Consider the following 21,865-nt stretch of genomic DNA (forward strand, 5'->3'; position numbering starts at 1 on the left):
AACATTATTTACCTATATATAGCATTGTAAGGAATCTTTCAGTAAGTACCTACTTCTTGAGGTAGTGTAAAATAAGTTTTAGAAAACGCTTAATTTTGTTAAATTTATTTTACTTCGATATACTGTCAGTCATGGTCTCATGGTGATCCACAGACCTGTCATCGCAGACTGGTGATCAGTTCCTGAAACTCCATAAAGTGCTACAACTGATAAACTGTACCTATTTGTTTATATAAATCATCATCATCATCATCATCTCAGCCATAAGACGTCCACTGCTGAACATAGGCCTCCCCCTTTAGGGGGTGTATGTCATAATCGCCACGCTTGGCAGGCACTGGCGATCGCAGTCGAGTACACCGAATTTGAGGGACGCTGCTGCCCGTCCACCGGTGGTCTTGGACGTAGTTTAAGGACATACCCGGGTCTATAAATGTTAGATCAGAATTCGTAAATCGTTTTGATTCTATAAATACCTATTGGTAAGTATGACTTAAAAACTTAATAAGTACCTAGGTGTCGTAAGTAATTAAATACATTATATACTTAGGTAGGTACGTATAAAATATAACTAATATTTACTATGTTTACTTTCATGATTTTAGAGCCATTTTTAACTATGTACCTATATCTATTCCTCTTCAGATTCTCACAATTCAGATTTTCACAATGAGCCAGGGATAACTCGAGGAAGAAGAAGAAATATTATGAAAACCAATTCATCATCCAGTTATATGGGCAGCCCATTAAGGATGACTTACGCTAGTCCGGGCCGCTAGTGTATGAACGGTGATCACGTGGTGATTTCCATAGAAAACGAAGCGCCGGAGGCTCCGGCTCGGTCCCGGCCCGGTCTAGCGTGAGTCATCCTTTACTTGATGGATTAACTACGACGGTAAGTACATACATGAAACACTTCCTTTAGTTATATTTATCTTTCTTATCAAGTCAATGCTCTAGGTAATTACTATTTACCGCCACGCTAAATCTAGTAACGTCTTTATTAGGATGTCGTAAACTGCCATAAATGTTTGTCTTGTGAATTCAAAGGCTCTAATTAATAAAGGACATTGTATAATAGGGCCTCAATACTGTTGTACTTCACCAAAAATACCTAAAAGTCTGATATAGAATCTATAGATATAATAAATATGAAAAAAGTTATACATAAAAGCTGCTTAATTTTCTCATGATAGTGGGATAAAGTAGTATTGTACCCAAGAAAAAACTAATTGTCCGGTAAAGACAAACAAAGGACCTAGGTAAAGTAAACGTACCTATTAGTGCTCGACACGCTAATGCCCAATAGATGACACCTTGCATCTCTGACAATGACTTAAGTTTCAAGATGACATGTACTGGGACCGCGTCGAGCACCAGTACGTTTACCCTATACAAGCGGCCTTAAAGAGCAGCTTTTATTTCAAAATGAGTAGAATATGACTAATTATTGTAATTTTTAAGTAATTTCTTCGCCATCTCCCATCGATTGCATGTCATCTCTCATTAATTGTTGGCTGGCCTTCTATCTTAGAGCAATACCGCCTTGGAGAAGGTAGTTTCACAATATATAAGTAAATACATTAATAACCTTTTTTTTTCTTATTAATAATGATTGTCCTGGTAAGATTTCAAATATGAATGATCCACGAATTCCGCGATAAATTTTATTAAGTAATTCACTTGTGACTTGTGAACAGAATTAAATAAGTCTACCAGCGTCTTCAATTCTGTTATTGCTTGTGGAAGATTCTCATCTCCAGTAAAAGAGAACCTCCATTAATTTCGTAGGTGTTCAGGGGCAGAGCGGGTCAAACCGAATGTCACGTGGGGGACTCTGCCCAGGGGGTCTCGACAAAACATCACGTAATCTTGTTCTGAAAAAAAAAGTGTACAGCGGGCACTTTAAATAATGTTTTTCTAGCTAAAACATTTTATAATTGATAAATACATGTTTGCTGTGACTTAATTTTATGAAGTATTTTTCAATAAAAAGACACGTCAAGATCGCTTACCTTCTGTCTAATGCAAAAATTCTGACTGGCAAATAAATAATATTTCCATCACATTTTTTATAATTTAGGAATTAAAACTTGACTAGATGGTAAACGAAATACGATGTGTAAACAGTGTAAACACGCATGTTACACGGTATACTTGCGTATAAATAAAACGATGCGCGACAGTTTGCGAGTAGTGGCTGCGAGCCTTCGTAGTAGTCGCACTGCGTGCAGCCTTGCGACGGCGACGCGCGTGTTCCTTGTTTACCTACGAACATCTGCTTCACTTCAAGTACATCACGAAAATGGGTGCGGAAAAATCGGAAGAAAAGTAAGTTCATAAAGTACCTATTCACATGAGATTAGGTCTTTGTAAGACGATTCAGATAATACTTGTGCTACGCGAACGCGAAGTCTTTAAAGGTATATTCAGGTAATTCCGAATTAGAGATTCTGCCGGCCTAGCCAAGGTTACAATCGCTATCGCTTCGACAACGAAAAGCATTATGTCTCTCTATCACTCTTCCATATTAGCGCGACAGTGACAGATGCGTTTCGATCGCTACGGAGCGTAAGCGATTGGCATCTTGGCTACGCGGCCTGACCCGACGTTCTGTAGTGCCATAAAGAAATAAGTAAGAGTGAGCACTCACTCCATACATAGATAAAAACCCATTTATAATCAATTTTAAGAGAGCCTTGCGAAAACTTATAAGTCTTATAACAATCGCCTTTCAGTGGTCGTTACCTACACATAGATATAACGAATACCAAGTATTATATTAAATGACAAAAGTTAAAAATAAAGAAATATCATTATTTATCGTATCATGCAATTTTATGCATTTCCGAATTTATAAGAAAGTACTTACTGACTTTTCTTGATAGGAATGTAAAATCAGTAATGTCTATAATGATTTTCTATTCACTCAGTGGCGTAGTTAGGTTTGGGCGAATGGGGCCTTCGCCCACGGCCTAGGGGGGCCTCGCAAAGCAAATATTTTTATTACCTTGGGAAAACACATTGAGAGGGGCCTCTCAGCACTGATGCAGAGGGGCTACCGCGAAAACCGAAATTCGCAAATTGCGGGGATCTTTCTCCTTTACTCCAATGAAGGAGTAGTAAGACTGACAGAGAAAAATGCCCGCAATTTGCGAATTTCGATTTTCGCGGTTATAGCCTAGTTTTCGCCCACGGCTAGATTGGTTCGCGCTACGCCACTGCCGCCACTCTACAACTTTTCTGTCCCTATACGGCCATCAAATCTCCGGACTACCATACCATACCGAATTGAATTATTATTATATCACATATAACTTCATTCAAGTTTTGTTTATATTTTGGAGATTTTCTGTTGCACAATATGGGTATCAATCTCAAAATCTAAATTTGCACTCCTATTTCAGGGAAGCTGAATTGCCCAACAGAGTCTCGTACTTCCAAATTGTAAGTTTAACAGAGGTACACTCTACTAACCTTGATATAAGCTGAAAATAATCATTCGTCATAAGAAGTAGATATGTAGTGTTTTTTTTTAACGGAGCTTGTTCACTTACCTGTACGAATAATGGCATTGTATTATTACAATGCTATTATCCGCTTTTGTTCTCGTAGAGCCGCTAACCATGCAGCTACTTATAAAATAAGTTAGAAGTACGTTGCATGTTTATTGAATTTAAAACCTTATTCCTTGTTAAATGGGGTTAAAATGGTCTAAAAAGATACTCTCATTTTCAACCTTTTGTGAAATCATATCCACCTTAGCCAGGCCACAGATTATATAATAGTTCTTACGAACAGATACTTATCTCTCAAACAAAACGTAAATACCTACCGTTTTGATACCTACACAAAAATACAATGGAGTGACCTTCAACGCGCCGCTCCCCGCACCGCGCGCACCGGCACAACACTAGGGTTGCTGATGCTTAGAAATGATAAATAAATACCTACTTAAACAGCGGAGTGAAATAAAAGGAAAGCTAAATCTTAAATTATACCTAATATTCCGACTATGCGTGTTTGCGAAATAGTCATTTTAAAAGGTCATATGTCCCTGCAGTAACCGCAGTGTTTACACCGTTTTATGAACCGCGCAATAATCCCAGCAAGAATTAGTTTCTTCATGTAATTTAAAACCAGATACAGATTAATGTTACACAATAAAGAAAAATAATAGAAACCCCATGAATACAGGTAATTAATTATAAGTTAACCAGAGCAAAAATGAGTAGGCACTTTCCGGTGTAAAGTTAACTTACCTACTGTCGTTAAAATAAACATTTACCAAAATAAATTAGAAATTTGCTACCTATTTGAAATAGATAGATATCTAAAACTATACATTTGTCATACATGATAAACATTACGGGTTTAATTAAAGAAATTCAATAGTAGATAGGTACCTACTACGAGTACGTAGCTTTTAACTATCGTAAAAATTGACAGTGCGGCGCGCGGTGACGTGCGTACGTGAGCGCGTGTGGCAACCAACTGGCTTGCTTTTCTACCGTGAACGGGAGCACATTCGTAGGTATTAATCCGAGCTCGCGCGGAGAGTTCCATAGGCCTGGCCAGGCGTGGCTCACTCCGCGATTTCGTCGCTTTGCTACAGGTAGCTAAAAGTACATCCGTTCGACCCCAATTTTGGGGTTTGCCATAAGCCGCGCGCGGCGCTGTCGCCACCTAGCGGCCATATCTGTGGATCGTGACAGGCGCGTTTTGTTAGAGAGTGAGTCGGATCTTCTGTACCTAGTACTATTATTTATTCTGTGCCTGAGCCAAGACAGGGACGTATGAAATACATATGTAGAAAGATAATAAAGTAAAGGTAATTAATTATACCTACATCTACTAGCGATTCGCCCCGACTTATCTACCTAAGCTCCTCAAGAATCACTCTAATGATGCGTGAAAACCGCATGAAAATCCGGTCAGTAGTTTTTGAATTTATCGTGATTACTTCTTCTCATTAATTGCATGTAAAAAAAATACGCAAGTAAGTATAACGGGCTAGCACTGATTGACTAGCACGTTATCTTTTACGCGGATTAGCAAAGTAATATTTTGGTTTTAATTGTATTATTTATGTGAATTAGTTTCGATACGCGAGCTGGGTGGAGATCGGCGCCACGCTGATGGGCGTGCTGCTGGGGCTGTTGAGTGGCGGCGGCGTGTGCTACAACCTGGTGCAGTTCGGCGAGATGAGCACCTCCTTCGTGGAGCGCACCGTGCTCACGGACCGCCTGTCCAGCTACTTGCCGCTCACACAGCTCTTCGGCGGCGGGAAACGACTGTGAGCTTTGATAAACATTTTCAACGAGTGTTAAAGCCGTAACACACTATCGCACCGCACTGCGACCTTGGTGCATCGCATCCACAAGTGAGAGCGAGAAACAGATATCTTTTTCGATCTCACTTATGGGTGCGATGCACCAAGGTTGCAGTGCGGTGCGATAGTGTGTTACCACTTTTACTTAAACTTACCTCCATTTAAATTTCAGACGTGGCATTAACATTCTTGGTCGCAGGAAAACCCATACTTTACGTAACAGCCTACTCCATCCGCGTGGTCCGACAGTCTTGTCCGACATCTACGACAATAACTATTAATTCCTTGATGTCCAATCACTCGGACTGTAAGCAATATTATATTCCATTTAGATCGACCCTCAAATGACAAGGAATCCTAAAATTTTACTTAGTTCGACGTCGGACCATAATTAATTTTCAATTTCATCTATTTTGATAATTCTGAACACCCATGGGTTTTTGAATGGGTTTTTTAAACTGCGCCTTCGTGGGTGTAAAATATTAAAAGTAAAATAATATTTTCAGGACTATCCCTTAAAATAACACCACATACATGTACATACAGTGTCTATTATAACCCACCATGTATAGTGTTCGTTAATTTACCATAATGTTAATGATTAATTTATGTGTAAACTTATGTTGTATTTATTGATAATTGAGGAAGCTGTGTAACACTTTCGAGTCAAATATACCCACAGATTTCCCACGTCCCACGCTTCATGCCACTATGTAGGTACAGGTTTTGAAATTATAAAAGTATATATAATTTTAGATTTAAGCTAGTTGCTAATTTTGTTTAGTAAGTACCACTGTATATAATTATATGATGTGTGTAAATAAATTATATTAAATATAAAAATAGTAAAATAATTCTTGTTTTTCAGGGTAAATGCATCATATGAAGAAAATATGCAAGCCCTTCTCCAAGATGCCGAAGCAATTTGCATAGGAATGTTCCTAACTATATTTATCTCCATACTATTTTGTATACTGTCGGTGGCTCTCATCAACTGGAGTGCTTTAAGACAGGTTAGTTTTACGCATTTTGTAAATGTTTTAAAAGCGCGGTGAGGGATTTGAGGGAACCACAAGCGATGACAACGCACACACATCATCGGCAAAATGTGAGCTTTCATGGGACACCATCTTCGTAGTACCTGGGGCCTACCTACTGCACTATTAGTAATTGTGCGTAAATGAGGTAGTCACCAAATAGTAGGTATTAGCTTGCATTGCATCACCATTGCATATTATTATGGAATAGGCCGCTGACAGTTGTCAAATGATGTAACTAAACTCTCATACACCCCGGACTTATACACTAAGCGAATAGCGTCTAGCATGCGTGGCCTCTGACGCCTGACCACGCTAACTTCGTACAGTCGCCATTAGATATATCGGAGCAGCCAAGGTGTTCACAAATATCTGAACACGCCTTTATTGTCAAGGCATTAGAGTGCGCGTTCAGATTTTGTGAACACTTTGGCCGCTCCGATATATCTGATGGCGACTGTACAAACTTGGCATACCTATCCCTTTAGGCATATACTTAACGTAACGCGTTACATGAAAAGTGGTCTGACTAAGGGATGAAAGGCACCCATTTCCATGGAGATTGCTGAGCTATTTAGGTTTTATAGTTAAAGTTATAAAGTTTATTCCGTATTGCGTAACGATGACCTGGGTTTTGGTTAACATAATACATTTAATAACATATTTAAAGGAAAAATAATAATTATCTGTCTAGGAAATGCATTTAGCATTTTTTTAAATAATGTTGTATTTAGGATTTCATATCCTTCCAGTTCAACTAGGTATGCTGCATCGTCAGTAACAACAAAATTAACGATGTCTGGTGTTAACTATGCGTGAACAAAGACAATTCTGCGTCGTTGTAGAACACTTGCAATGGCTCGACACTTTATTGGAATTGGTTAGGTACTTTCTACGCTTGTATTATTTAGTTGTATTACAAATAAATAACTATTATTTTACAGGACTAGTAACAATTCCTAATTAAACATTACTTAAAGTCATTACTCATTAGATACTCGAGTAGATATACAATGCAATTGAAGTGTCTCGTATAGACTTAAATATGTAAGAAACACAAACAAAGATAAGGATGGTGGATATAATACGTCGACTGTTTGAGAGATTAAGTGACACCTTGAAACCATTCAACAGACAATCTCGTCTAAGATATGTTGTAATGAATGTAATGTTATATATTATTTGATGACGGAATATGTATTTAATTATGGCATGGCCTCACTGTCATAAATATATTAGGTATACTTCAAGTGTAAAACAATAAAGTGTAAGTTTTATTTTTTCAGATCACAAGAGTTAGAAAAAAATTTCTATTTGCTGTAATGGGTCAAGATATGGAATGGTTCGATACTGATTCCGAGTTCAATCTTGCTTCAAAGATGTCTGAGTGAGTTTACTTTTATGCTAGGTATAATTACCTACATATATGGTTTGTAAGCTAATTTGACTCCCACCACTCTCCCTTAGTTCTCTCGTCCTAAATTGCAGCTCGCATTTCAATCCCTTATTTGATAGCCGGGACGTCCGCTAGTTGGCGTGGCGTTGGTGCATGGAGCGGGCGCAGGCATGCGGGTGCCTCTGTTGGTAAAATCGCACGCGTTAGTGCCATCGCCAGTTATGTAGCGTTGTTCATACTATTTTACAATATCTGAGAGACCGAGTTTTGCTCGGAAAACACATAAAAACTCAAAAATGCGCGTTTTCCCACAGATAAGACCTAGCTAGGTCGATTTATCACCCCCGAAAACCCTCTTACAGCATTTTCCATCGAAATCATTAAAGGCGTTTCTGAGATCCCTGAAATATAGGTATATATACAGTCATATAAATAAACAAGAATTGGTCGTTTAAAGGTATGTTTTAGATGTAGTGATTTAATTCTCTTTAATTAAGATTAACTCGCTCACCCACTCAACCGCGCCAGCTAGCGGACACCCTGAAAAGTTCACACTTTAAATATTAGTAGGTAGACCCTAAGAGGATTGAATATACAATATTATCAATCTGCTTTGGTGTATCTGTAAGTATGACGTTGGGACCATTGTTTACAGAGACATGATGAAATTAAAGGAAGGCATGGGCGAGAAGCTGGCGGTGGTCTCCAACTTGCTTGGCACCGCCATCATTAGCATCTGCCAGTCGTTTCCTCTCGGTTGGGAACTTACGCTTGCGTGTCTGACGGTGCTCCCGTTTTCGCTAGCGGCGTCCATAATATTATCCGATGTAAATATCTACTTGCTGTAATTTATTTTTCGATTTTGCTTCATAAATCTAAATGGCTGTTTATCAATTTTAGTATCAATCCACATCTTCAGTACGTGAGATGATGTCGTACAGTAAAGCTGGAAAACATGCAGAGGAAATGTTTAAATCCTTCAAAACAATCGTGGCGTTTGCCGGTGAAGGCAAGGAAATCGACAGGTTAGACATGCTGAATTAGTTGTATGAATATCGTTTACTTATACGTCACTACGTAGAGTATGAGGCTGGTGGTTAAAATTTTCCCCTGTAGGTTGATTACTAGAGGGCGGAGTACCGGTGGCAAATTTCACACAAAAGGTATGGAGTCGCCTAAGTATTCTTATGATTAAATAAATAACGAATAAATGATTAATTTTGCATAATAATTTTTAGGAACTTATAGAAATTATCTTACGAGCATACAAATATAATGTAATATGTTGTTAATATCTATAATACATAATAATATGTTTTCTTATCAAAACATTATCATTAGGTACTAAATACTAGACTAAGAAGTTATACCTGCCAAACGATATATTATTTTCAAGACCATTCAATTACAATTGAGGACTGGAATTATGTGTTCGAGGTCCTCACAATCTACACTTAAGTGCGTATCCATGTTATAAAATGACTGGACTATGGCCACATGTTCCTGGTTTTTCGGAGTGAATCGGTTTCTTAATTTATTGAAGATCCATTTATTAGTAACTAGTAACTTAGTAACTAGTACTAGTAATTAGTAACTTTTTGAAAAGAAAGGTTGCATATGGTAAAAAATATTGGTGACTTTGTTAAAAGAAATTGAAAAATAACCCAAAACATTTACGACATAACATTTAGGTGTTCCTGAAATCGATTTATGAAAATAAATGTTGAGTACTTACTTCCAATTTACGAGTAGGTACCATACTAAGTACATTAGGTAAATGAATAATTTTATTATTCAAGCCTCAAATAATAATTATAAAAACGACTCCATACCTTTTGTGTGAAATTTGCCACCGGTACTCCGCCCTCTATTGATTACACATAAACTAATGAAAATATTGTAATTTTGCAATCTGTAAGTCTGTTTATAGGGGTAGGTTTGATGTCTAGGAAAGAAAAGATTAAGCACACATTTTATTTACGACGGTACATATATATCCATTATCTTTATTGCATTTGTTTAAGATTAAATAAGTATCGTTATTCTGGTACTCGTTATCAATGAGCATTTTTTACTGAATCATCATGGCATTAGTGATTATGTTCTGTCCCGACCTTGTTAGTGCAGTTATTTGTACACTTAATTTTAAAGTTTTGCTACGTTTGCAGGTACAAAAAGTTGTTGGCGCCCGCAGAACGGTACGGTCGCAAGCGCGGGCTGTACACTGGACTTGGCACCGGCTTCAACTGGGTGCTCACCTACTCGCTCAACGCCATCGGCCTCTCCTACGGCACTCGCCTCATCATTCAGGATATGGATAACGCAAACTTGGACACGAGCCGATACGTCGTGGGCAAAATATTTAGTGTAAGTTACTTAAAAGGTAAACGTACTGGTGTTTGACGCGGTCCCAGTACTTACATGTCATCTTGAAACTTAAGTCGTTGTCAATAGAGGTGACAGCAAGGTGTCACCTAGTGAGCACTAGTACGTTTACCTTACTCGCCGATTATAATCTGGACTGCATGTTGATTTTTATTACATATGTCATGTAACCTAAACATACGCATAATTTGCTGACGATATGTTGCAGATAATGTTTGGCGTCTACATGGCAACTCAATCTATAACGTTCATAGTTCCTCATGCGGAGGCGTTTGCAGCGGCGCGCGCCGCTGCTGCCGGAGTGTTCAGTATAATGGACCGCAAGCCAAAGATAGATAGTATGAGCCCTAAAGGACTTAAACCCGGTAAATTTGCTGGTGCCATAACCCTGGAGAATGTAACATTCAGTTATCCTTCAAGACCTGACGTTAAAGTGAGTATTGCGCTAAATTAAACGAATTCCAAAAGGTAAGTACTTACACTGTTTTTAAACAGAATTTCGTTCAATGTGTCTATCAAAGTATATAAGTAGGTATAGCCGTATAAATATTGTATTAACAGGTCTTAAAAGGATTTTCTCTTCGCGTAAACCCCGGGGAAAGCGTAGCGTTGGTGGGGTCATCCGGATGCGGAAAATCTACGATACTACAACTCTTGCAGAGATTGTATGACCCGGCCTCTGGCGTGGTTAGAATTGATAACTACGATGTGAAATCCTTAAATGTTGGCTACTTGAGGTCTTCTTTAGGTCAGTCAATCATTATCTCTAAAAGACATGATTTTGACATAACTTAATGTATGTGTCGGACCATATTATATTTACGTGTTATAATTAATTTTAAGGTGTGGTCGGCCAAGAACCAGTGCTGTTTCGAGGTACAATTCGTGACAACATAGCCATTGGGCATCCGGAAGCGACTGATAAAGAAATTATCAAAGTAGCATCAATGGCATATGCTCATGACTTTATAAGTCGACTACCTAATGTAAGTAGGTACATGATTTAATTCAAATTTGCCCAACCCATTTTTACACAAGTCTGCACCAAATTACCTGCTCTTTGAAAAATGTAATAAATAAGTGGATACATTATTATTTCACAAGAAAGGGCCTCCTTGCCAGTGGTCATCTCTCTGTGGCTCCGTCACTTGTTAGAGGCGGTCACATCCACATACTTAAGTTTAGTTTTTTATTGAACTCCAAATTTAATAAAACAAAAAGCCCAAATTTTAAAGGAACTATTGATTTTAGTAAACAATTCATCGTTCCAGGGTTATGATACGATTATCGGAGAGCGCGGCGCTTCGCTGTCAGGCGGTCAGAAGCAGCGCATCGCCATCGCGCGCTCGCTGCTGCGCCAACCGACCGTGCTGCTGCTGGACGAGGCGACGTCCGCGCTGGACCCGCAGTCCGAGCGGCAGGTGCAGGAGGCCCTGGACCACGCCAGCGTGGGCAGGACCACTCTCACCGTCTCTCACAGGTTTCATTCACCAAGCAATTCATAGATGTCATTGTTGATATCGCCAACCTAATTATAGAGAAATTAGTAAGATATTAAGTGAGCTTCTAATACTGACCCCAGGTATAGAGAACTGAGTGTGAGTGTGAGCGCGTGCTTACTCCAGACAACTGGTTAGCCCTAAAAGCTTGACATAATGAAGGCACGACGTCCAAGGGGACTGAGAAATGAGAAGAGAATGTACCTATTAAAGATGCACATGATTTTCACAGGCTATCAACGATTGTCAATGCTGATCGTATAATATGCATGGACCAGGGAGCTATAGTAGAGTCGGGCACACATGAAGAACTTATAAAAGCTAAGGGTACGTTGGAAAAATACTACCTACATGTCAAAATAAATAAATAATGTTTGCGGTGTATTCTGAATTACTTTAAAATACATTCTTTAATTTCAGGATTTTATTATAAACTAGTCACAGCTGGTAAAGATGTAAAAGAAGTTGCAATAGAATCTCTACCCGAAGAAGGTAAAAGCATCTCTGAGGAACTGGAGAATGAAGCCCGGCATGAAATTAAAAGACGATCTACCAAAAGAATAGTCAGGCAGTATTCTAATAGAAAAGGTAGGTAATCGTCATTATATGTAGGTACTTAAGTGCTCTCGGAGATATCCAGATGATAAAATATCTATTAAGGATTGTATATTTTTATACCCTAATGTATTTCCATTACAGAGCCTTGCGACTGGATGACTCCTCGCAGCTCCATTAGCTCGGTGATATCCAACGGTTTGCAACACTTTTCACATAGATACGGAGGTGAAATAGAAGAAACACAGGATGACGAAGAAGTAACTCCTTCATTTACAACCTTTTTTCTTGTTTTCTTCGTCGATGCTTATGACTCAGATAATAAAGTAATTTGTGATGATGGCAGGAAGTGAAACCCGTGAGTGACTGGGACTTGCTAAAGCTGAACGCACCCGAATGGCCGCTCCTTACCATCGGAGCCATCGCCGCTACCATCCAGGGGGCCTGCTTCCCGGCGTTTGCTGTACTTTTCGGTTTTACTTCCGCGGTAAATAAACACCCCACCAAAATATATCACTTCATTTCATATGTTGTCAAGACTAACACGTGAATTAAATAAATTATCTTCAACAACTAAAAAAGTTTTTAGATCTCATAATATCAACTTTTACTCTATAAGTTCCAAGCCCAAACACTATAAAGCTATCATCCTGGGCCTATTATTACGGCTTGGCCGTTCTGCTGCTGTTATCTATACTCTGCCGGCCGATTTAGACCACGGCGACTGTTTCAACAAAGACATATGTAACTTCGTATAAGATGAATAAGGAAAAAACGCGCCTCGGAAATTAAGAAAAAGTCATTCTCGGATAGATGGCGCCTTTAGCCTATGCTCGGCTAGATGGCGTGACGACACCGTTTCATATTTAACAATTTTAACACATGGATATCAGTGAATGAACATGGATCAAAATGATATAAAAATAATAAAATCATTTATCCATATACATACATTTTTTTGATAATTTTATACGTTTTCGTTTTGAGTTTTAGTTGTGTGTCGATAGATGGCAGTAAATTCACTGTTGACTACAAATTTTACTATGTCAGGACCCCTCTATACTATCTATTCTTTTTTATATGAGTAAATAAAGTTATTTACGGACCTTTTTCTTCAGATTTTTGCATCCGCTGACCCCACGTACATGGTCTACATGGCGGATCTGTACTCGGGCCTATTCGTGGTGGTGGCGGCAGTGGCGGGCGTAACGATGTGTCTGCAAAGCGTCACCTTCACCAACTCCGGCTTGAGGATGACTACTCGACTCCGCCAGCAGTACTTCTCCAGTTTACTCATGCAGGTTAAATCTTAAACCTTATTTTGCTTATAATCTTATTAAACACCTTATTGGAATATACATGCTTGTTTCACGGGTACACCTTTGCTACAATAGAACAAGTAGGATTGATAGATTATTGTTATTAAAATACTACCATAAACATCTAAATCTTAGAGAATATAACCAACGGAGACGCCACGTCTATAATTTTCGGTACAAAATAGTCTGCCGTTTTTTGCGGGGGAGGGGCACATCAAATGTATACGTAAGGCCCTGGTCTCCTATTTTATGCTGTACGCGGCGTCTGGCGTCAGCGTCAACGTTTTTGAACAAAAAAGACGCTGACGTCGACGTCTAAAACAGACCACAACAGTACATCTCTATAGTAAGCATCGTGACGCAGACGCTGTAAGCTGCCGATGGCGTTTATAGGAGACCCGGGCCTTACGTCAACATAGCCATGTCAGATAAACGTCAGTCCATACATGTGTTTGACATGTGGTTGACCATTGGCCGCCTTTTTTCGACAGAGGGGGACGCCTGTTAATGACCACTCCGTTGGTTATATTCTCTAAGATCTAAATTAATCTAACTGCCTGACATCATTGAGCTTCACATTTCTTGACGTCAATTTAACCGAATATAATTAAGTAATGTATATTTTTGCTAGTGAACCGATATTGATTATAATTGTAGAAAGGATTACAGTCTATGAAAAATCATGCCCCTAAATTTGACAGCTGAAGCAGATGGCGCCGTACGGCATGTTTTGCGGTACCTGATATTTCAAACATGAACTTTTGAAGCCTTTTTAACAGCTTATTATGTTAGAAAGGGACTTCCACTTGTATTACAAGTTACCAAGCTTTTGATAAACAGGGCACAGCTGTGAAACTCGAATTGTTGACACGAACAATTAACAGCAAGAATAGTTAGACATTACATTTCTTCTACCATCAATAATTATTTGGTTACTAGGAAGTAGGGTACTACGATCGCGAAAGCAACACGGTGGGCGCCCTTTGCGCGCGGCTGAGCGGCGACACGGCGGAGGTGCAGGGCGCCACGGGGCTGCGCATCGGGCTCATCCTGCAGGGCGTCAGCTCCGTCGTCATAGGCTTCCTGCTGGCTGTCTGCTTCAACTGGAAGCTCACTCTTGTTGGCGCGGCGTTCTTGCCTATAGTACGTTCTTTTAATATTAAAAGATGTATAATTGGTCGTTTCTCAAAAAGTTGGCATCGCCAGGTAAAAATTTATGTTTTTCAAAAATTTTGCATTTTCACTTTTTTTTTATTGGGATCGTTAAAAGGCAACTTAAACTATTAGAAAATGTTGAAGGGAAGCAATTCCTTCAATTAGTTTAGAAGATATAGGCGTTTGAAATTCAGGTGAATTATATCAAGGACAGGTGAAAGATATTTTGTCTCCACGTTATCGATAGTAGGAGCAGGTTATCGAGAAATAAGTACAAATTCCAATGAAAATATTGACAGGTTATAGAGAGGCGTCAGTAACCTGTGTCCGTTGCCGTTAACCTGGTTACTTGTCATCATTCACCTGTAATGAGTGTCATCCACCTGTCCACTACATCATTTTCAATGCCTTCTAAAAATAATCGAAAAATGTGTCATCTTCTATAAAAAGGGACCTTATTGTCCACCATGATGATTAAAATTTTGGTTTCTGACCCACCTCACCTTCGATTCAGTTCCCAATTTAACAACTAGTTTCTGTGAATAAGAAAACATTCACCCTGGCAGTACCTAGTGGAACTCAGGTTTGGTGCAACATAGACACACGCTGTTTCGGTCATCCAACACGTCTTGATGAGCACTTGGGAGAGCAGTACCCAAGATAGAGCTGATGCTGAACCCTCGCAGCACCTAGTGGAACTCAGGTTTGGTGCAACATAGACACACGATATTTTGGTCATCCAACACGTCTTGATGAGCACTTGGAAAAGTGGTACCCAAGATAGAGCTGATGCTGAACCCTCGCAGTACCTAGTGGAACTCAGGTTTGGTGCAACATAGACACACGCTGTTTTGGTCATTCGACACGTCTTAATGAGGACTTGGGAGAGCAGTACCCAAGATAGAGCTGATGATGAACCCTCGCAGTACCTACTGGAACTCAGGTTTGATGCAACATAGACACATGGTGTTTTGGTCATTCGACACGTCTTGATGAGCACTTGGGAGAGCAGTACCCAAGATAGAGCTGATGCTGAACCCTCGCAGCACCTAGTGGAACTCAGTTTTGGTGCAACATAGACACACGCTGTTTTGGTCATCCAACACGTCTTGATGAGCACTTGGAAAAGTGGTACCCAAGATAGAGCTGATGCTGCACCCTCGCAGTACCTAGTGGAACTCAGGTTTGGTGCAACATAGACACACGCTGTTTTGGTCATTCGACACGTCTTAATGAGGACTTGGGAGAGCATTACCCAAGATAGAGCTGATGATGAACCCTCGCAGTACCTACTGGAACTCAGGTTTGATGCAACATAGACACATGATGTTTTGGTCATTCGACACGTCTTGATGAGCACTTGGGAGAGCAGTACCCAAGATAGAGCTGATGCTGAACCCTCGCAGCACCTAGTGGAACTCAGTTTTGGTGCAACATAGACACACGCTGTTTTGGTCATCCAACACGTCTTGATGAGCACTTGGAAAAGTGGTACCCAAGATAGAGCTGATGCTGAACCCTCGCAGTACCTAGTGGAACTCAGGTTTTTTTTTTTTTTATTATGCATGGGTTTACTCATGGCCACAGACTAGCCGAGGCGTAGACGTGGCCTACGATGGAGCGAGCTCGCCCAGAAGGTGCCTGTTCACTCTTGATTTGAAGGTTGCCGGGTTATCTTCTTCTTCAGTCGGTCCCTCAATACTGAGGATCGTGACATCATATCCTTCTGTTGAAGACCAGGTTATAAGAGCACGGAAATATAGACCGGCAAGGAATTCCATTCCTTGGCAGTGCGCATAAGGAAAGTAGAAGCAAAGCGCTTAGTGCGAATTGGCGGAATATCTACCAAGTAAGGATGGAAACCGGCCGTGCGTCTAAAAGTCCGATGGTAGAATGGGGACGGTGGAATGAGCTCGTGTAGCTCTTGGGCACACTCCCCGAAGTGCAACCTGTAGAATACCGACAGGCTGGCGACTTTCCGCCGATGGGCCAAAGTCTGAAGCTTAGCCGTTAGCTTCTTGTCGCCAATCATCCTCCTGGCTCTGCGCTCCACTGAGTCCAAAGCGGCGAGTTGGTATTTAGCTGAGCCATCCCACAGGTGGCTGCAATACTCCATACACGACCGGACTTGAGCTTTGTAAAGTGTTAGAAGCTGTCCAGGTGTGAAGTATCGCTTCACCTTATTTAGGACGCCCAGCTTTCTGGCCGCAGTTTGTGTTTTAGACTCAATGAAGCTGCCGAAGCCGAGGACTGAACTCAGCTCCATGCCGAGGAGTTCCAGGCTGTCGGTAATAGGTACAGATGCACCCCGGAAAGAAGGAGTCAGGTCGAATGGACTCCGTTTAGCGGAAAATAGACACGCCTGCGTTTTGGAGGCATTGAACGTGACCAGATTGTCATAACCGCACTGGGAAACGAGACTAAGGGTCAAGTTCATTCGCTCAACCATGACCTCTCTCTGTGAACGTATATCCTCCCTGCTGTCCCTTGCACTAGCCAAATATCTCTCAACAACCGTACTGTCATCTGCATAACCTACAATGCTGGGTTGCAGCATGTCGTTAATGTGGAGCAGGAAAAGGGTTGCGGAGAGAACAGACCCCTGAGGAACACCGGCGTCAATGGCCATGAGGTCCGAAGAGCAGCCATCAATAACTACTCTGATCGACCGTTCACTCAAGAAATCAGATAGCCAGCTACAAAAATCAGCAGGGATGCCGTAAGCAGGAAGCTTGCTAAGGAGACTTGCGTGCCAAACCCTGTCAAAGGCCTTCGAGATGTCCAGTGAAACAGCAAGCGCTTCACCGTTCCTCTCGATGGCCTCGCCGCAGCAGTGCGTGACATACGCTAAAAGATCCCCAGTAGACCGACCTCGGCGAAAGCCATATTGACGGTCACTGAGCAGATCATTTGCTTCGAGGTATGCCAGCAGTTTGCCGTTAAGTACCCTTTCCATGACTTTACAGAGCATGGAGGTAATGGCGATTGGTCGGTAATTGCAGGGATCAGCACGACTACCCTTCTTGGGTACTGGCTGCACGTTTGCAAGCTTCCAGGATTTCGGCACCGTTCTTGTTTGGAGAGAGAGGCGGTACAGGCGTGTCAGTACAGGAGACAACTCAGGCGCACACTGCTTTAGTACACGTGCAGGTATACCGTCTGGTCCATTGGCCTTATTCACGTCAAGATTCAGCAGAGCTCGGCGTACCTCTTTTTGATGTATAGCAATTCTCTGCATAGAGGAACTGCAATGAGATAGCGTAGGTGGAAGTTTTGAGCCTGCATCTAGACGTGAATTGCTCGCAAACAGAGAAGCAAACAAGTTAGCTTTCTCTGTCGCGGAGTGGGCCAGTGTCCCATCAGGTTTCTGCAGAGGTGGCAATGTGGGTCGGCAGAAGTTGGATTCGACCGCTTTCGACAGGGACCAGAACCGCTTGCTACCAGGAGGGTAGGAGGCGAGTTTGGCCCCTATTCGACTGACGTGGTCGAATCGAGCCTTTCGAAGCACCCGTTTGCAGGACTTGGCAGCTGAGTTAAAGGCTTTTTTCTTCGCGCGAACCCTCTGTGCTCCAGCTTTGGTATCGCGGGCTAGTACCCAAGCCTGGTATGCAGACTGCTTAAGAGCCTCGGCTCGAGCACAGTCCGAACTGTACCATGCTCGGGTCTTGTGATCGAGCGATAGGTCGGAGAACGGAATGAAATATTCCATTCCCTGCCGAATCACATCCGCAACAGCCTCAGCAGAACACGAGGGGTCACCCGAAGAAAAACAGACCTGCTGCCAGGGGAAAGACGCAAAGAAATGCCGCATCTCATCCCAGTCCGCTGACTCGTATCGCCATACTCTCCTCGTGCCCCTAGGACAGAGATCAGGAGGAGAGTGGATCGACACGGATTTCACCAGACAGTGATCGGACGATCCTAGCGGAGCTGAGACCGAAACCGAGTGCCTGTCTGGATCAGTTGTCAGCAGAAGGTCAAGGCAATTGGGTGTATGGTCAGAAACATCCGGTATCCGCGTCGCAACATTTACCAGCTGGGTAAGGTTTAGGGATACAGCAAATTTGCGCGCTTCCCTCCCAGCGTGGCAAGTATTCTTGTACGGGAACAGCCACTCCTCGTGGTGGGCGTTAAAGTCCCCAAGGAATACGAGTTGAGCCGCGGGGTACCGCTGTTGGGCTTTATCTGCCATCTCAGTAAGGTGGTCAAAGAGCCTAGTTGTCTCCTGGTTTCCGCTGTGCGATCGGTAGACACAGGCATACAGAGTTTTCTCTGAGCCCGAGTCGACCATAATCCACAAAGTGGAAAACCCGGCAGCCTCAAAGCAACGGAGACGCTTGCAGCAAATGTCGTCGCGGACGTACACACAGACCCCAGCACGTGCTCTGAACTTATGTTCCAGTGAGTAGCCTGGGTAGTTGAGGTACGACGCGTCCGCTGGGGTTTTGATTTGCGTCTCCGTCAAAAAGAATAGGTGCGGTTTTTCAGTTTCAAGATGGTGGTGGACCGGATCGATATTTGAGTGCAACCCCCTGATGTTGGTGAGGTGCGCTTTCAATGGGAGGAAGTGCAGCCGGTGTTTAACCCTATTCTTTTTCCTTTTTGTTTTCATATTTGTGGAGTGTGGGATGGGTGAAAAAATGCCTGTCGAGGTGTTGCGTTTACCAATTGGATCACTTGAGCTAATCCGGACAATGAGGAGCTCACTTGGAGACTGCGGGGACGCCCGAGCCCCCCTGAAATAACCCACCGGGTCCTCCCGTCCAGTCGCCAACTGGCACGGTGGAGCTATTCCAGGATTTTTCGCTAGGTGGCGGGGCAGCCTCTCGCACGTGGCTGTCGTACAATTGGGCCCCCAACTTCCTGCGGTCGGCCACCGGCAAGACCGTGCCTCGGATCCCGCTACCCTCCATTGAGAGCTGCTCGGCCCGACGTCACTCAAGGATCCAAAAACCGGCATTATGCAACACAACTGACAGCAAATCATCCCCCAAAGGCACTGGTACTCCCGCTCATAGACGAAACGCAGCAAGGCTGCTTGGCGCCTGACTCCGGCGGGAGGGTGGTAGCAAACCAGGCGGCCCCTTGCGGGACCTACCACCGCTGGTTTGGACGTAGTTTAAGGACATACCCGGGTCCGGTTTGGTGCAACATAGACACACGCTGTTTTGGTAATTCGACACATCTTGATGAGCACTTGGGAAAGTAGCACCCAAGATAGAGCTGATAATGAACCTTCGCAGTACCTACTGGAACTCAGATTTGATGCAACATAGACACATGCTGTTTTGGTCATTCGACACGTCTTGATGAGCACTTGGGAGAGCAGTACCCAAGATAGAGCTGATGCTGAACCCTCGCAGTACCTAGTGGAACTCAGGTTTGGTGCAAGGTCAGGTCAGGTCCGGGTTCAGGTTCAGATATGAGCCGGGTTCCAGGTCCAGGTCCGACTCCGGGTTTGAGTCTAGGTCCGGGTCCGAGTCACAGTCCGGGTCCGTGTCCGGGCCCGAGTCACAGTCCGGGTCCCAGCCCCAGTCCCAATCCAACTCGAAATCTAAATCGCCAAACGTGTACTATGCGTCGTTGAAGAGTTCTGTTTTGATCATCATCAGCAGTTCCACTTCATCAAATGTGACAGCAATTTTTAATGAAAATGCTGTATTTTCTGATGAAAATTCAAAAGTCACTATACGAATGCCTTTAGGATTTGAGGAGTTCCCTCGATTCCTCATGGATCCCATCATCAGAACTCGAGATTGACAAAAAAGTAGCTTAAAAACTTAACTTGCTTGACAAACATAACGAAAAGGACAAATCGCTAAACGTGAACTATGCGTCGTTGAAGAGTTCCGTTCTGATCTTCATCAGCAGTTCCACTTCATCAAATGTCACTTTTGTGAGTCTATACGCTTGATTTTTAAATAAAAACACAAAAATCACTATATGTATGCCTTTAATATTTGAGGAGTTCCCTCGATTCTTCATGGATCCCATCATCAGAACTGGGTTTTGACAAAGACGGGACCAAACTGTATGCATATACATACAATAAAAAAATCAAAATCGGTCAGGTAAACAAACGTTAAGCATTAAGGTTTCAGATCATCATCATCATTCACTTGCCTTTATAATTTGCCCCATTCATTTGGGGTCGACGCAGTATGTATTTTTCTTTTCATCCATACCTCTCTCTCTCGCCCGTCATCTCATCACACAATAAACAAAATGAGCATGTTTTCACCTTTTTACAAAACATTTTAATATATGTCTAAAACTAAAAACCCTCATAAGGTACCTTTTCCCGTGGGACGTCACAAATCTTGTTTGAGTATATGTAACGTGGATTTTAAATAGTTATCGATCACCTGTCATATGGCAAGTGAATGACGCTTCATTCACCTGCCATTGCATCATTAACCTGACTTTTTTGGACAGGTTAACGAGACTTAAGACAAAAGTATACAAATTTCAATAATATGCAGCTTTAACAGACAGGATAGTTTTTATTCCTAAATTAACACACAAAAGCGATATAACCGCTATATAATTATATAGTTACGAGTATTAGTTCTGGTATCAGTGACATTAACCTGCCGCAAAATCTCGTCCACCTGTCAGTTTTAGCCAGGTGGACGATATGCAGGTGATGGGGAAAACGGCAGTTATATCGCGAATACACAAAATGTATTAGCTTGATGAAATCCATACTTAGGCATATGAAACTCAACTATTGTTTACGTTACATATCTTGATAGTAATGCGATAGGTTACATAATTAGCAAGATATCGACTCCAGGATAAAGAGTACTTACCCATTACAAACTCCAATTTCCGATACTTTGTCGTTTGTGTTTTGTTTGCGAAGCACAATAACCACGTCTTCGTCCTACCAGGTGATAGCTGATGAGTGACGGCTTCGGCTTGTGCGGAGTGAGACGGGAAAGGTGCGGTGGGGGTTATACAATCGTCGTGAACGTGACGCGCCAGGTGACTGTTAAGAATTGCCTTGGACAAACTTTGAAGCCGAATAACTTAAAATATAAGTATAATATTGTTATGCGATAGTAATACTTTATAAGTTAAGGATATATGTTAATAAAATACGGTATTGACGTTAAATTAAGTTAATAATTTGTGTGGTTTTCATAGCTCGGAACATCAGTACCTCGCGTTGGGACACGGCAGGT

The 21,865-nt window shown here is 41.9% G+C and overlaps 1 protein-coding gene across 1 annotated transcript in view; it reads left to right on the forward strand.

Annotated features, from left to right (window-relative positions):
• Positions 1–2,217: 2,217 nt before the first annotated feature.
• The window catches only part of LOC134679442 (multidrug resistance protein homolog 49-like), a 31,953-nt gene continuing 12,305 nt past the window's right edge, over positions 2,218–21,865 (forward strand). Inside the window, exons 1-18 of the mRNA XM_063538349.1 lie at positions 2,218–2,331; positions 3,408–3,447; positions 5,100–5,296; positions 6,201–6,345; positions 7,656–7,756; positions 8,421–8,592; positions 8,666–8,790; positions 9,934–10,132; positions 10,359–10,583; positions 10,712–10,898; positions 10,994–11,136; positions 11,422–11,630; positions 11,882–11,976; positions 12,070–12,237; positions 12,349–12,464; positions 12,551–12,691; positions 13,323–13,505; positions 14,463–14,666. Of these exons, the coding sequence (XP_063394419.1) occupies positions 2,306–2,331; positions 3,408–3,447; positions 5,100–5,296; positions 6,201–6,345; positions 7,656–7,756; positions 8,421–8,592; positions 8,666–8,790; positions 9,934–10,132; positions 10,359–10,583; positions 10,712–10,898; positions 10,994–11,136; positions 11,422–11,630; positions 11,882–11,976; positions 12,070–12,237; positions 12,349–12,464; positions 12,551–12,691; positions 13,323–13,505; positions 14,463–14,666 (2,676 nt within the window). The 5' untranslated portion in view covers positions 2,218–2,305. The remainder of the gene's footprint in view (positions 2,332–3,407; positions 3,448–5,099; positions 5,297–6,200; positions 6,346–7,655; positions 7,757–8,420; positions 8,593–8,665; positions 8,791–9,933; positions 10,133–10,358; positions 10,584–10,711; positions 10,899–10,993; positions 11,137–11,421; positions 11,631–11,881; positions 11,977–12,069; positions 12,238–12,348; positions 12,465–12,550; positions 12,692–13,322; positions 13,506–14,462; positions 14,667–21,865) is intronic.

The sequence above is a fragment of the Cydia fagiglandana genome, chromosome Z (assembly GCF_963556715.1).
Source record: "Cydia fagiglandana chromosome Z, ilCydFagi1.1, whole genome shotgun sequence".
Classification (NCBI taxonomy): domain Eukaryota; kingdom Metazoa; phylum Arthropoda; class Insecta; order Lepidoptera; family Tortricidae; genus Cydia; species Cydia fagiglandana.